The sequence below is a fragment of the Mus pahari genome, chromosome 16, assembly GCF_900095145.1.
Source record: "Mus pahari chromosome 16, PAHARI_EIJ_v1.1, whole genome shotgun sequence".
NCBI lineage: Eukaryota > Metazoa > Chordata > Mammalia > Rodentia > Muridae > Mus > Mus pahari.
Window position 1 is genome coordinate 41,511,544 of NC_034605.1, and position 16,825 is coordinate 41,528,368.

Here is a 16,825-nt window from a genome sequence, read left to right on the forward strand (position 1 = left end):
TCAGAATTCCTCCTGCCCTCCCATAGCCACACAGAGCAGCAAAATGGTGCCCCGTTGCTTTCCACACACAGCATGACTTATTTCTAGCGTATCTGTGTTAGTTACCTATCTCATCATAGTGATCAAGTTTAGCTACGAAAGAGGAGCTTAGGGAAGAAGAGGTTTATTTTAGCCTACACGATCATGGCCAGTGGGGCATGGTGGCTTAATCTGTGGTTGGAGTTGGTGCAGAGACCAACGTGGGGAACCAGGGCCAGGCTAAAACCCATGAGCCCACCTTATGGGTTATACCAGAGACCCACTTCTGCAAGCCAGATCTCTTAAAGGTTCTACAATCTCCCAGAACACCAGCAGCAGCAGCAGCTGGCGACCAACTATTCAGACAGCATTCAAACCATCATGGCATCTTTGGATAAATCAGGCAATTTCGAGGTCTTTAAACAACGCCATCCTGTCTACAGTTCTTATTCAGTAAGCTTTGTGTTCCTGAAAGTCCAAGAGATTCGTGTGAGAGCCAGTCAGAAATTATGACAGAGAAGTTTACTTGCTGAGGGGTGGCCGTTCCATGCATGAGTTAGTCATCTTGCCTCTGTTGGATCTCACATTTCATGCCCTCCCTGCCTGACAAAAGTGTATTGTTCGGCAGTGGCAGCCTATTCTGTTTATGTATGATGCCCTTCGTCTACTACATCCTAACATGCAGGTTTCTTGGGAAGACATTTAAACTGAGAATTAGCAAACTTAAAATGCATTTTCTACCACATATAGCATCAAAATGGGGAGGCGGAGGGGGAGGGAAAGAGAATACATGCGTGTGATATGTAAGTAAGGATGGAGAAGGTTCGGGACAGGACAGAGAAGGGTATCAGAGCTCTCTCCCCTCCCTCTCTCCCTCTCCCCCCTCTCTCATTCTTTTGAGGGAGGGTCTCCCCCAGACCCAGAGATCACAATTCCTGGCAAAGCTAATATCCAGCAAGTCCCAGAACTACTCCTATCTTCACCATACACAGCTCTGGGCTTACAGAGATGTGTGTGACCATGCTCAGTGGTTCTCATTGACCTAACTCGTGGGTTCCCACCGAAGCACTGAGTCACCTCTCCCAATCCGGGCATTGAAATTTTCAGTTCTAATGGTCAATGTTAGTGTAGTGTGGTGTGGTGTGGTGTGGTGTGTGTGTGTGTGTGTGTGTGTGTGTGTGTGTGTGTGTAATTGGATTGTGCTCCCATCTAGAACTGCAATTGATTTTTGTGTATTGATCTTGTATACAGAAACTTGACAATTCATGTTAATACTATTCCTTTCTGTTCAGACTTTTGAAATATCTATGAGTATAATCATATCAACTCTAAATATCACTTATTTTTTCTTTATAATTCCTTTCTTCCTTCCTTCCTTCCTTCCTCCCTCCCTCCCTCCCTCCCTCCCCCCCCTCTCTCTCTCTCTCTCTCTCTCTCTCTCTCTCTCTCTTTCTTTCTTTCTTTCTTTCTTTCTTTCTTTCTTTCTTTCTTCCCTCCCTTTCTTCCTTTGAATTTTACTGGCTAGGAAGTCCGATGTAATTTTGAAATCTACTTACACACTAATCTCTGGGAGTGAAAGATTTACTACTTTACCATTAAGGATGATTGTTATAAATATTTCTATAGAAAAAACACAAACTAATTAGACCAAAGAAATTATCCTCTAAACTTCCTCTTTTTTTTTTTTTTTTTTTTAAGATTAGGAGTTGATGTTACATTTTATATTTTTTTTTCTGACTCGATAGGATTATGTGGTTTTTAATCCTTTATAGTATCAATACATTTCAAATATTAAGGCTATTTTTAGACCCAGGAACAAGTTCCATTTGTGATTTGTTACCATTATGTAAGCTTGGATTTAGAAAACTAGGTCTGGCTCTAGTGTCTGGATCACCTCTGGATCTATTTACTTCATCTTTTTAATTCCCTTGATTGTTTTCTGCATTTGATTTTATTTCCTGACTTGCCTGACAGCTCTTTGTTTATTAAATTTTGTGTATAATTTAATAAGACCTGCTACAGACATTGTTGCTTTCCTGCTGACTGGGCTTAACATTCTCCTGGAAGTCAGAGGCGCTGCAAGCCCATTGCTTGATCCTTCTGTGCTAGAGGAGGGGGGGGTTCCGGGTTTGCTAAGGCTCATCTGTTTCTGGTTTCCCCCCTCCTCTTTCAGCTTAGCCCCCTGGAGGTTTCAGCTGAGGCTCTGGATGCTTAGCAGAGGCCCTCATCCTTGGTGGGCTCTGAACTCTCATTTTTAACTCCCCCAGCATTGCGAAACTGCCAACAAAATCCCCGTTTTCTCTGAAGCTTCTAAACAGCTTCTTTCTGGTTGTTTTCTCAGCTTCCTATCCTGTATATACACACAGCTTAATATTTGGCAAATATCTCGAATGAAAATATTGGTGTTCATGGCAGCCACAACTTGGAAGGAGAAAACTGAACCCAAACCTGTGTGAGAACGTGTTTACATGGTCACTTCCAGGCAGGCTGGTTCCTTTGAGACCTTCCTCTTTCCTATCCTAGATACCTTCAACCCATCATCGTCGTCGTCATTGTCGTCGTCATCATCATCATCTTTATCCTTAGCTGGTGATAGTATGCCAAGCTTCTGCTTTTTGCTTTAGTGTACTGACTATAGGAATTCACAAGTATTCTGAAATGAAAGAGTCAGCACTTACCTCTCACCTCCGGGCCCCGCCCCACTCTGGGGTCTTGAATTTGACCCCTCATGTGCTTTCTGGCTTCCCACTCTAAGATCCTTTCAAACAGGCGAGTTTGTCAACACATTCCTTCTGTTGTTTTGTTTTGTTTGTTTTGGATTGGGAGTGGGGAGGAGGGACTACTCTGACACTTCATAACCAGAAGTATATACCATGGAGACCATAGCATTTGAATTTGGAAGTCTCTTAATGGAGTACTCCCCCCCCCCAAATATTGATACATGTATTACTAACCAAACACAGATCTATAATGAGACCCCATCACGGTAGCTGGCTCAGCTACAGGACTCAGGACCCAGAACAGGCACTTCTTTAGAACAGCATGGCTCATGGATAGAGGATGCTGCTATGAAATCCTGTTGGATTTTCAGTAAAGATAAAACTCAACCTTTTCAGATAACTGAGACAGTTTCTTCTCTAAAAAGAAGGGCATATTTGAGAAAAACAGGATGGGAAGTCGCTTTCGTTGCTTGAGGAGAAGAAAGCCTTGTATCCTGGTCCCCAGCCACACCACGTTCTCTTTTCTGCCCGGCTTTGACAGCTGAGTGTGGGCCCCAGGCTGGCAATCAACCTTTTGGTATCGGTTCCATTTCCACCTGAGAAGAGGGCTGTGTAGTGCTAGTAGCTTGCTACATCTTCCCTGTTAAGCCCTTCTTCTACCCAGAAGGCTCCCTATCTGAGGTACAACACCAAAGCCCGAGCTTGAGAAGTCCCCAAGCTTAGCTCCATCTCCGATGATCTGTGTGGAAAGTATAGCGTAGAATTAGAATTATAAAAATGTCATGTATACCCAGGAGAATGCGGAGGTGTCTCACCTTGGAGGGAAGTCACGGTGTGTGGTAGAAGACAGCAAGCCTTTTGAACATTGGTTACACACCCACTCGGTATTGAGTGAGATAGGAAAAATAGGTTTATGTTTCTGTACGCTGTGCCTTATGTATTATTCATTACTAGAAACTGATTGCTTTTGATTGCATGCATCTCCATACATGTGGATTGGCAGGCTACATTAGTGGTCAGGATTATTTTATGAAGCATCTTTTTTTTTTCTTCTTCAATCAAATTAGCAGTAATTTAACTCTTTCATTTCCCTACATTGGACAAAGATGTAGAAATGTAGGACTGGAGAATTAAAATGAGAAAGATTTAGATGTGTTCTTATTCGAAAGGTAGAGGGGTTCTTCGTTCTCTTTGTCACCAAGGCAGGCTGGCAAAGGACATAAAGTCATTGTTTGTTCAGTAGCTAAAGCAGACAGGTTGAAAAGCCCTGGCTGTATATAAAGTAATTAATTCCCTTCGTATGTCTACCTGTCTTCTCAAACATTAAAATTGACCTTGATTCTTTCTGTGACTCTGCTTATAGACCTAACGTGATAACTAGTTCATAATACAACCAACATTAGCTCCTGCCTTGGCCTCAATCTGACTTTCCCTGAGACATCTTGAGAGCAGATGGCCTCCAAACATACATCTACCAAGCAGGCAAAGGGAGAACCGAAGTGTTTAATGAGAGGTGGTAAGCTTTGAGCCTGGTCTCATGGAATGTTCTTCCAGACCAGTAGTGTCTTCATTTCTCTCAAGCCTGTCATATATACACCTGCTCAGAGCCCACCTGGGCCTACTGAGCTCAAAGCTCTGCAGTTGAGGGATCATAGTGTGATTCAGGCTTCACTGGAGGTGGCAGAGAAGATGGTAAAGAGCCTGTGCTACTGGCTGCATGATCATGGTGACCAAAGTACTTAAGGTATTGACAAAGCTATGCTGGAGCTGGTCATATTTCTTTATTAGGATGCTGCGGAGGAGCTAGCCTATGCAGAAGCTCTTGGAACAGTCACAGGGAAAACAAATAGAAGGAATTCTTCTATTTGTGCTAGTACCTTCAATTTGTCTTCTGACAGCGAAGTGGCTTATACCGGATACAACTGAAAGGGTACCTGTTGGTATTTACAGCATCTTGGAATATGATAGACACTGAGGTGAAAACCTAGCACAACCAAATGCTATAAAGTCAATTATAACAACCAATTTATGTCGTTATTGGTCACTGCTACTCAAACCCATGAGTGTGCCTGTCTGCATGCATGCATGCCTGTCTGATGATCAGTCTGAGGAAAATCACACCCTAGCCTGGAAAGACATGGCATTGCTCTTTCCATTGCATTTTCCTTTGCTCAAGGAAACCTTGATCACCACACAGAATGGGATCTGTGTGTAGGTGGCTGAGATCAAAATAGTCAACAGGTGCTTTACAAATTGCATCTCTCTTTGGTTTTGAGAGTTGTTGTTGTTGATGTGGATATGTTGTGGAGCTGAGCCTGCCATGACAGAAAGAAAGTCCAAACAACCCAGGTGTGATGACTGTGGTCAGATGCGGGGGCGGTGTCTTCGTTCAGCAGTACAGCATCTCTTAGCTGAGGCCATCTCATCTCAACTCTGCCAGAGTATGATTAAGAGGATCAGACACATCCTGTTTGGTTTGGGGGACTCTTATTTTTTTTTTTTTTTGGTACTTGGGTTGGAAACCTTTCACTTGTTGGGGAAGTACTCCAACACTGAGCGAGAGGCTTGGACCTACTTAAGGGAGGCTACACTTTACAGAGGGGCCAGCAGACGAAGAAAGATAGGAGTCACTAAAGAAATGAATACATGTGGGTCAGAGCAGGGCCTCGTGTGTGAGTTCCTAGATACTTTGAGGTTGTGCTTAATTCCTAGACTTTAATTCCTTTGTAAGAGTTCTTGCACTAATTGTGTAAACTCGTGTTTTCCTGGTCCATTTTGTTTCACTATAACAAAATACCTGAGCCTGGTATTTTACAGAGGACATAGATTTCTTAGTACACAGTTCTGGAGGATGGGCAACCAAGATCAGGGAGCCGTAGCTGGTGAGGACCCTCTCTTACGTCATCCTGGGGTGGAAAGGAAGGAAGGAAGGAAGGAGTGCACACATGAAGAGAGAGAAGGGGAACCTTATCCTCTCATCAGGAACCTTTTCTGGTGCCAGGATACCATCCATTCATGAGGGGGAGCCCTTGCAATGTCATCTCACCCTGAAGACCCAGCTCAGCACTGACACACTGGGGACCCCTTCAGACCTTACAGGTGTATGTGACACCATCACCCTAAGCAGAGTGTTCCCTTAAATGGGAGCAACAGGGTCAAGTCAGGAAGGTCTCGGGGTTCCACCACAATGAGCCATACCAGGTGCCTTTTTGTGTGCACCTCTCAGGCACCCCGGCCGGGTGTGTGAGGCCCACTCATCCCTTCCCACCCCAATGCTGCCCTGTTTTCTATATGTAGCTTACTCTGATCTTTAAACACACTGGGACCTGATCCTTACTTATTTGAGCACTCGCTCGGTATTTTCAGCCTGTACTACGAACATTTTTAGACTTTGCTTTTTATAGATGGGAATGGAAGCCATGAAGAATGAGCCTCTGGTGCTCAAGCCAAGAACCACTGCAAGGAATTCCTCATAATGGAACATCCCAGATGAGCTTCTTGACAAAGGACGCTTGCGTCTGTGGCCATCTCTACCAAGGAGCTTTGGCCAAATCCTTCAAACAACCCTTCCAAATCAATGGTTTTCATTTACAGTTTATCTGAGCTCTTCCATTTGCCATAGCATCTTTTGTGGGGATGCAGGAGGTGGAGTGTGGGCATCTATGGGAGGCAGAAGACGACTCAGTTATCAGTTCTTACTATCTACTTTGAAACAGTACGTCTTATTTGATAGGCATTTGTGCACGCGCACACACATACACTCACACACATACACTCACACACACACACAGTGAAAGAGAGAAGAGAGAGAGAGAGAGAAGCCTCTAGCACAGTGTCCTGTGGAACTGTTTGTATATGCATATTTCTTTATCCCACTTAGTCCTGTTATATAAGTCTCTGTGTTAACTTACTTCGTGTTGTTTGAATATGAACAACACAGTCTGGTGCCTTCCACACTTGGCCTCTTACTGGCTTTCATTTTGAGAGGTCTAATGTCTAGCTGGAGGCTAGCTGGGGGTATATTGTCTTTGTCCTGACTTTTCCCTTCCTCCCTCCCTCCCTCCCTTCCTCTCCCCTATTTCCATCCCTCTGTGCCCTCCTTCCTTCACCCTCTGTCTCAAAGAGACTCCCTCAAAGTAACTAGCTCTCCCCTATGGCGTGTGCCTACTACAATCAGGGTGTCCCACCTAAGCCCATGGGTCCAAGCAATTGTGGATTCACCTCTGAACCTATGAGGCAAATGTGATCCTTTTCTTCTTTAAGTCATGTTTGTCAAGCATTTTTGTCACATGAGTAAGGGACATGCTGTCCCTTGCAGAGGACCTGGGCATCTTAAAGCTAAGGTTCCCTCCCTGATCTTGAACTAGTAGCTGTTGGTCTGCACTTGCGTAGCCAGCCTCATAAATATTGAAAACCGCCCTGAACTTCATTATAGTGAGCAGCGGGTACCACAGAAACAACCATGCCTTCTGGGTGCCCAAGATGACTGCACTCGTTATGATGGACACTGAGCCCCCAATGTCCACTGATGACCATGAGCCATTGTCTCAGGGTTTCTATTGCTGTGATGACTCACCATGACCAAAGCCATGAGGAGGAAAGGGGTTATTGGGCTGCACTTCCATATCATTGTGCTTCACTGAAGGAAGTCAGGAAAGGAACTCTACAGGTCAGGAACCTGGTGGCAGGAGCTGAGGCAGAGGCCATGGAGAAGCGCTGCTTTCTGGCTTGCTCCCCCTGGCTAGCTCAGCCTGCTTTCTTAAAGAACTCAGGGCTACCAGCCCAGGGGACATCCCACCTATTATGGACTGGACTCTTCTTCATGAATCACTAGTTAAGAAAATGTCCTTCCAGCTTGCCTACAATGGGATTTTATGGAGACAGTTTCCCAATTGAGCTCCCCTCCTCCTCTGGTGACTCCAGTTTCTGTCAAGTTGACATAAAACTAGCCAGCACACTGGTGTAAACCTAATTTCTTCCACATTGTAATAATTCATCTTTCTCACCAGCTTTTTTGCCTTGGTTACCCCCAATTTTACTTGCTTCCAGATCCACAGTTTTTCCTTTCCCCTTTCATTCATTCCCCTTTCTTTCTCTTTCTTGCATCTCCATTGTAGACAGTGATTTTAAGTGCTGGGGTTACAGGTGTGCACCGGCATGCTCAGCCCCCCCATCCTTTCTTATGAACCCCACTCTTTACAAACAGAAGCATAAGCCCCATTCCAAATCTGTGTGCTGGCCTTGCCACACCCACCCTGCCTCTGCCTGCATCCTATTGCGCTTCCTTAGATAGTAGGTGGCCTGCTGCATAACTGAAGCTCTGCACATAACAACTGACCCTCATCAGGGGCTCTGCATCTGGGCACCTACGTTCTGCCTCCTACCATGAACTTCCCTCTGGATCTCAGTTCTGGGCAGTGCCAGCCAGAGTCTTCCCCTAAGATGCCTACATCCTCAGCTTGCTTCGGCACTAGGGCTGTTTTCTCCACAGAGCTGTTTGTACCGTCTGTGTTATTTCTGGATGAGGGTCTTCTGTGACCTTGCAGTGTGGACTTTATGTTCTTCTGCACTCAACTTCAAAGCCTTGGACTCCCAGGCCCCTCTTGCTGTTTTCCATGAACATCCCTCATCTCAGGGCTCGAAGTTGTTGCCCCAGTCACAGGGGGGGTTTAGTCTGTCCACAGGGAACGTGACACGTCCACGCAGGGGAGAGCTTTTAAAGAGGACAAGCTCAAGTCCGCCCCTGCAGACTGCCAAGCAGCTGAGTAAACTCCGCGTCACTCTACCTACTGTTTACACTTGAAATCGATGACAACAGAGCTCTCTTCTAACTCCAAGCTGCCTTGGAAGCAGGAAAAAGTGTATTTCCCACCAACGACATCTGAAGGCTCTAACCTCAGATCGATGCTGCACTGGCCTCAGAAGATGCTGTTGAATGAGGAGTGAACTTTTCTAACTTATCACAAATTACCTTTGGAAATAATCTCCAAAGATAGTCTGTCATCCTGGAAAGCTTTCTGAATTGGAGTTGAGCTCCCCTCTTTCTTCACTGAGTAAAATTTTGTACTTGGTTAGCTTTTATCTTGGCTGCATGGTCCAGCACTATAACCTCATGTCTGAGACTCAGTTTCCCAGCCGAGCACGGAGATAACTGTACTCCAGCAGTGATGACGATCATAACAGTAAGTAAAGCAAGGCAGAAGAGAGTTCTATGAAAAGGTACACTATTAGAATTTGACGCTTATTTTTAAACCAGTGGAGGTTGTGTAAATTCCATGAAACCCAGAAGTGTCTCCGGTGGTGGGGAGTATAATAATGAAATATCTTGGGAAATGGTTGCTAAGTATAAATGAAAAATTCATTCTTGATCCATATATATCTTTTTTTTGTTTGGTTGGTTGGTTTGTTTTTTTGTTTTTTTCTGAGACAGGGTTTCTCTGTGTAGCCCTGGCTGTCCTGGAACTCACTTTGTAGACCAGGCTGGCCTCGAACTCAGAAATCTGCCTGCCTCTGCCTCCCAAGTGCTAGTATTAAAGGCATGTGCCACCATTGCCTGGCCAATCCATATATATCTTATATGCATAGCCTGATGGTATTTTCAGAGATTTGATACAAGAGACACCTAATTTTTATATATCATTTGGATCGTGGTTTAATCTCATCTTATACCAGCCTTTGATGCTCCAGGGCTCTCTAGTCATAATTAAGTTATTCACCAATAAAAAGCACCACAAATAAAAAGCAATGAGGTAATACAAGTGAACTAAGTATTGAGACAAATGAAATAATGTTTGCAATTTACCTTAATTCCAAGAAAGATTTGGTGTGGGAGGCAGGAGGTCTTGGTGAATTTATGGAGCCTTCTGATAGCTCACGTTTTGTGTCTTTGCTAATTATGCTGTGTTTGTAGGCTCTGTGGTGACATGCAGGCAGAGCAGTGGCAGGTCACACAGATGGGCTTGATCTGACCTCAGCGTTCTTTCCTGACAAAACACAGGAGGAATGAGCCACAGGACAACAGGTGACTTCACTGTGACATTTTTTTTTTCTTTTTCTCATTCTCACAGAGACTCTGACCTATTTTTGTTGGACACCCGGGTGGTGTGGGCCTCAGAAGAAGGCTGGCTGGAATTTGACATCACAGCAACTAGCAATCTGTGGGTGGTGACACCGCAGCACAACATGGGACTCCAGCTGAGTGTGGTGACTCGGGATGGTAAGTTGGGATTTGCACCCTGCCAGCCTCTGCCGCACAGACGGTTTCCTTCATTTCCTCCGTGGTGGTTGCGGTGGGACCATTGTTTGTAGCCCAGTCCTTGACGCCAGGGTGACCTTGTTTACTCTTCCCTTGTGACCATACCGAAAAGCACAACCTTTCTCCTAGCCAGAACTTGGAAGCAGGCTCAGGCCATGTCCCCCACAAGAATAACAACGGAAAGAGAAGCCCCTGGCTGAGCCAGGTGGGAGAGCCCGCGAGGAAGACCGGAAGCTTGGGTGCACACAGTTCAGTGATACAGCATTTGCTTAGAATGGGGGGTGGGGGTGTCTGGGTTCTACCCAGCCCCTAAGGAAGGGGAGGAAAAGGGGGCTGTTAGGATCTGACTGTCCAGTGGTTTTGCCAAGGGACCCTTAAGGAAATCCCTTATGATGGGCTTCCGTTTCTGGTCCTGCTGCACAGTTGAGAAATACAGCCAAAAAAAACGTGTAAATACTGATGAATGGAAGGACCAGAGACCAGAGCACTCCTTGGGGTGATCCTATACTTTGGGAGGCACATTTTGAGTCTGCCTGTCTACAGGGAGCCAGCCAGGGTGGGAGGATGCATTTCCAGCTCTTTACTCCTTTAGTGAAAGACTAGGAAAGTCGCCTCGTTGTGTAGCTTTGAGACTAAGGTTCCGTGGAGTAAAGAGGGGTGGGCTTTGGTTTGCATTAAAGGACTCCACGTCAACCCCCGTGCGGCGGGCCTGGTGGGCAGAGACGGCCCATACGACAAGCAGCCCTTCATGGTGGCCTTCTTCAAGGTGAGCGAGGTCCACGTGCGCACCACCAGGTCAGCCTCCAGTCGGCGGCGGCAGCAGAGTCGCAACCGGTCCACCCAGTCGCAGGACGTGTCCCGGGGCTCCGGTTCTTCAGGTGAGTGTGGATAGCCCCTTGGTTCCCATCAGGTTAAAGGTACCTATGGCTCCAGATGCTGGACTGCTTCTGCTCAGCAAATACAGTGGCTGGTGGGGGAAGGGGTGGTCTAAGAGTGATGGCCATGTCCTAGCGATAGATACCTGTATGGGATCCCAGGACCTCTCACCATAGAGCACTGTTGTCCAAAGGCTGGGGCTGTAGGCATCACATCCCACCTCTTGGTTCAGGCAAGCATCCTTCTGTTTGATGAGATTTCTACAATTCTTTTTGTTTTTTTCTTGCCACAAAATCATGGAAACACCCCAATTATTTTAATTTTTAGATTTATTTTGTTTTATTCATGAATGTGTTGCCCCTATGTATATATGTGTGTCATGTGCATGCCTGGTGCCTGTGTGTGTAAGCCACATGCATGCCTGGTGCCCATGGAGGTCAGAAGATGTGCCAGGTCGTCTGGAGTAGTTACGGATGTTTGTGAGCCACCAGGTAGATGCTAGGAATCAAACCCAGGTCCTCTGTGGATGGCCAGGAAGGTTTCAGATGTTTCTTGTCTTCGGATTTGGGGATGCTTACAGATATACATAATGAGATTTCTTGGGGATAAGACCTACGTCTAATGGCAGAATTAATCTATTTTCCCTATTCATCTTACATACCTATAGCTGTATGTTAAGTTTATACAGTGCACTTTGGTTTGACCGGCAACCACCAACTGAGGTTTAAGTTTTGGTGCATTTCAGATTTGTGGGGACTCGCTCAGCTTGCATGAAGTGGTGTATAGTTGTGCACTGTGGGCTTGCATAGTACAGTTGTGCACTATGGGCTTGTATTTGCCAGGAGATTTCATTGGCTCACTCACCTGGGAAGTTGAGGGTTTCTTGCTTCAGCTTGGTTGAATTGTTGGGAACAGATGGTTCTAGATAGTTCTGTTTCCAGTGTTCCTCGTTGGCAGAATCCTCACAAAGATAATCAATGTACATTAAGGTTACCCCGAGTCTCAGAGAGATCTTGGCAACCTCATCCTCAAACAGAGCGTTCTCTCCCTTGCTGGCCTCAGCGGGAAGCCCGGCCTTGATGCTCATTGGACTGGCTTACATCATGTGACCAGCCCCGAGCCGCTTGCTACCCTAGGAAGTGCTCTGATTGGCCAAGCCTATACCGGTTATTCAGATCCATCTGGACAAGCAGGTCCGAAGGGCAGGAGAGAGGAAACAGCCCCCCAGTGTCTGAGGGTTAATTGCAACTTTCAGAAGTCTTCTCTAGAACTGGGAGGGGTAGCGAGTGGAAGATCCCGGAAGCAAGTCCGTAGCTGTTAGGTGGCACTGAGTTCGAGCATCAACGCTCCTCATGGTGGTGCAAGTGTTCCCGAGTCCTGTATTCCCAGTGTTACTCAACAGCCCAGAAAACAAGTGCAACATTGACTGTCTGCTGTGAGATTCTCTGCCAGACTTTTCTCTTTCTTGCAACCTTGTGAGTTTGGAGAAACCTACCTGGTGAGTCTGAGCTTCAGTCCCCGCTTCCGTATTGTGACGGTGTGGAATACCTCACAGGTTGTTCCGATTTGATGAAGTGCAGCCACACAGCACACCTTTGAAGATTACTCACACACACCCACATGGAGGAAGTAGTTGCTTAGAGTGTGTTGCTGGGATCCCAAGGGAGTAAAGTCATTTCTAGAGGCTGTGCTTATTTTTGTTTATTTTTATTTTTTTTGAGGCAGCTCATTACAGCTGTCATTTTGGGGGCCTGGGAAGAATGGATGCAGCTTCTCAAAGCACCCCACTTTTCTTTGGGAAGAAGTATCTCCTAAATTTCGGGCTGTGGCTCTTACTAAGCCTTCTCTTACGTCAGTAACTTGGACGTGACACTTGAGTAGCCACTACCCAGTGTGATGTGACATTTTGCTTCTCCTTGTCATGGTGTTTCTTGGAAGCATCGCACAGCATGGGTGTTCCTGTATTTACCACCAAAAACCAGTCAGGATTGAGGCCTTAAAAAAGAAAAAAAAGTTAGAAAGGGCTGCCTGCTTTAGTTTATTTCCCCGGGAGGCAGTCTGTTGAATTGAATTAATAAAAGTCTGCATTCCCCTCTGGGATGATGTCGGCCAGTGGTAGACTGCATTTGGGAACTGTGGCCAGTTTGGTTCCTCGGACCTCAGACTGCGGAGGCTTCGCTTTGCAATGTTGATTGCTTTTGAAAATTATCATTTCACTTGATTGAGTCAGCACTCACCCTGCCCACCCAATATATAGACCAGTTTATTTTTAATAAAGAAAACATGTTGTCTATGATTTGGGCTTTGGCAAAGCCATCCAATTACTGTTTTCCAAGTCCCTTTCAACCGTTTCTTTCACTCTGACAAGTTAAAATTAATTACGGATATTAAAGTGGCCTAATTCCTGATGAGGTCCAAGGGCCCCTGTTGTCTCTTGGTCTCCTCACTCCTCCTCCCAACCCAGTGCTCCTGGTTTCTTTGTTCCTTCAGTAGTCCAGGGCAAAGGAATTCATGGCAAATCCCTCTGGGCTGGTATATTTAACCACACACCCCCCCCCAAAGAAAGCACTGAGGCGAAGTGGCTTCTTGGCTCTCTTCTCAGAACCTCCAGTGAGATCAGAGGCTACTCGCATGCAGCCCTCAGAGCTCTGCTTTTTGCACTTGGCTTTCTTCTGTTCATGGAAGTGGACAAGCAGAGGGCCAGATTTCTACCCAAGAAAGCATTCTAAGGCGAGAAATGCAGCTCATTTGTAGAATACCTGCGTGTCATGCATAGAGCCCCGGTTTTGATGGTATAAACTGGCCATGGTTAGCGCATGCCCATAATCCTAGTACTTGAAGCAGGAGGATCAGAAGTTCAGGGTCATCCTTGCCTACTTAGAGAGTTAGATGCTAGGACTCTTGGATACAGTTTAAAACTTTGTCTCCAAGTAAATACATAAAGCCCCTAAAGCCAACTAACTTGCAAGCCACAGGGAAGCCAAGAAAGAAAAGGAGGGAGAGTTTTTAGAAATATGGCCCGTGCCTAGAGAGTAGACATGCCTCTGTCTAGGTTTTCCGTCCAGGCTCCTGAAGGGGCCAGAGACTCCAGGATCTTTGTAAGCCAGATCATGCACAGAAAAGGTGTCATCTGCAGTGTGGCTCCAGCCACTACCCCCCCCCCCAAGACCTTTGGGAGATTGAAGGCAGATATGGCTATTCTTTGGTCATCCATTTTGCCTATAGTATACTCCCAGGGCATTGACACTTCTCCCCAAAGGGCCCCTGTCTAGAAGAAGCCCACGAGGGACATCTTGCACCTGAGTAAAGACCTTAGCATCATTTATCAAATCACCTGTCATCAGAACGAAGCATGACAGGGATCTATTTTAGGAACTGAGCTATAGATTCTTGAGACAGCCAGATCTGCCTACCACCAGCAAGTGGCCAAGAGCTCACCCACCGCCTCCTGGTCCCTGCAGCCCACCCCCACCTGCTCTAACATATGTACCTGGCTTCAGACTGGACTCTGCAGGCACGTGCACTGGACAGTGGGTTTTGGGGGCAAGTCTCCCTTCGTGGCATCTCCTTCTCTATTGCTGGCCTCTCCACAGGAATGGTGGATGTTGGCCGAGTTGCACTTCTCCCACAGGGCTTGTACAGCCTCAGGATGTGTCTTTTATTGTTTTTACACCTGTTTTCCAGTGCTGCTCTAAGCTGCTCTGTGGAGCCGGGGAGGGATTCTCATGAATCTGGCGATTGTTTGCCGGTCCCCAGTTCTTGCCAGTCTAGTGTACTCAGAGCCCCTTCCCTAGGTCCTCCAGCTAGAGTCTGAAGTGTCTGCTGGCCGCCATTTTCCTCTTTGATAATATTTCCCTTGGCCTTTGCTGTTTTGTCTTGTGGGAGCCAGTGGACCCACTTGGCCAATCCATTGCGAGGTCCATGAATGGATGGCTCCACAGATGATTTCCTTTGGCAATTCTAGGTTCTGCTCCGGTCACTGTTTTTGGGATCCCGCATGACACATCTGGGGAGGAGAGGGACATTCATGCCATTTCAAGCTCGAGAGTCTGATGCTGTGACTGTGAACTGGCCTTTGTTTTATCAGATGACCATTTGAGTGGTTACTAATACTTTTTTTTGGGGGGGGGCAAGGAAGATGGTTTTCTTTTCGTGATGCTGGGCTTCGGAACCAGGACTTTGTGCACGTTAGGCAACTGCTTTAGCCCTGAGCTATATCCCTGTCTTCACTATCGCGTTTACCGGGTGATGTGTAGTTGTAGTTGTCTCTGGTTCCTTGTGCTTATGCAATAGCATAATGCCCTCAGGACTCTGAGCATCCTTCCGCATGAGTCTGTAATCATTCTATTGCTACCCGGGAAAAAAAAATCTTCCACTCTTTTCCACCCACCTGAACATACATCTCTTAAGCCCTCTTGGGAAGGCATGGGTTTTCAATAGTTCCACGTGCTATGATTACTTGTTATCTCCAGCCCCTTATGTTTCCCACTGGGGTCCATTTGTGTGCTCTGAGCACAGGTGAAGTAACCGGAACACATGTCTTCAGTTTATTTAGAACATGTGATCTCGTGCTGTAGAGTTCAGGGACCTTCAGTCCCAGACAGAGGGTGGCATCTCACAGTGTTGCTGGTACTTGGTACTTGGTACTTCGTCTCTGGCTGCCATGGACTGAGGATGCTGAAGCTGAGGGGATGGACCTCCCGTGAGCATCATGGTTTATTAGATGTTTTGGAAGAAGCTGTGGCCTGGGTCTGAAAATGCCAGCTCTTCTTATTTTTCAAAGGAGAGGGGGTTTGTGCTTCGTCATTTTGAGCTTAAGTTAAAGTTCTTGAGCCTGAGCTTGGCTTCTGGATGCTTCAGCTTAGAAAGAGCCCTGTTCCGAGTGTGTTAAATGAAACCAGTTCTTAACCTTGTAGAGATACGCAGGATTAGGTGTGGGTTAGCGACTCAAAAGCTGGGATCATTTCAAAACCTACATTTATCATGCTTGGCTTTTACTATTAGATTGCTTTAGGATAATAGTGGTCTGAGGGTACAATAGACCAGCAAGTTCCCTGCTGCCTCCTCTTCAGGTCTTCCCTTGTGGGTTGGTCCAGACCAAGCATCCCCTATCCGAAAATTCCAAAGCGGAAATACTTCATCTAAAACCATCTGAGCATCCTGTCAACACAGAAAGAGAGAGAGAGAGAGAGAGAGAGAGAGAGAGAGAGAGAGAAGGAAGGGAAGGAAGGAAAAGAAGGGAAAAGAAAGGAAAAGAAAAAAGAAAAAAATCACGTTTTGGTTTTGTTTTGTTTTGTATCAAAGAAGTTCAACTTAGGAAAACAGATGCAAGTATTCCAAAACCTGGAAAAACTCAAAATCTGAAACACATTCAGTCTGGCCCCGAACATTTTGACTCTCAGGCCTTAATAAAGCAAAACAAGCAGGTGTACGATGCCCAGTGAGTCAGCGGCTACCAACCATAGGCAGGGTCTGGGAGCCAGGGAATCCCTCAGTCTAGGAGATGGCAGAAAGGAAGTTGTGTGAAGCTCATGGAGGCTCAGCGTTTATGGGAAACCTTGCCTTGTTTTTTAAGGCATGTAGCTGAAAGGAGATGGAAGTCACGTATTGATTAAGTGGCGAGTATGTCACCTCAAAATCCTAGGTCTGCACTGGCCTGGGGCCTTCCTGCAGCCTCTAGTGCTGATGGTGCTGCTATAAACAAAATGTAGACAGAAAGTCCAGCCCTTCTGAGGCCTGGTAAGAGGTTCCTGAAGCCAGAACTCTGAACCCCAGAGGGTCCCCTGCACTTAGCCTAATGTGGCAACAGGAAGAGCTGGCACCTCCTGCATCCATCTCATGTTGTTCTTCAGGTGGGGCGAGTAGGAGCAAGAGTTTCTCCTCCTCCTCCTCCTCCTCCTCCTCCTCCTCTTTCTCCTCCTCTTTCTCCTCCTCTTTCTCCTCCTCTTTCTCCTCC

The 16,825-nt window shown here is 46.3% G+C and overlaps 1 protein-coding gene across 1 annotated transcript in view; it reads left to right on the forward strand.

Annotated features, from left to right (window-relative positions):
• Bmp6 (bone morphogenetic protein 6) overlaps positions 1-16,825 on the forward strand; it is a 154,829-nt gene that overhangs the window by 128,578 nt on the left and 9,426 nt on the right. Inside the window, exons 3-4 of the mRNA XM_021215393.2 lie at positions 9,806-9,954; positions 10,674-10,871. Coding sequence (XP_021071052.1) covers positions 9,806-9,954; positions 10,674-10,871 — 347 coding nt within the window. The remainder of the gene's footprint in view (positions 1-9,805; positions 9,955-10,673; positions 10,872-16,825) is intronic.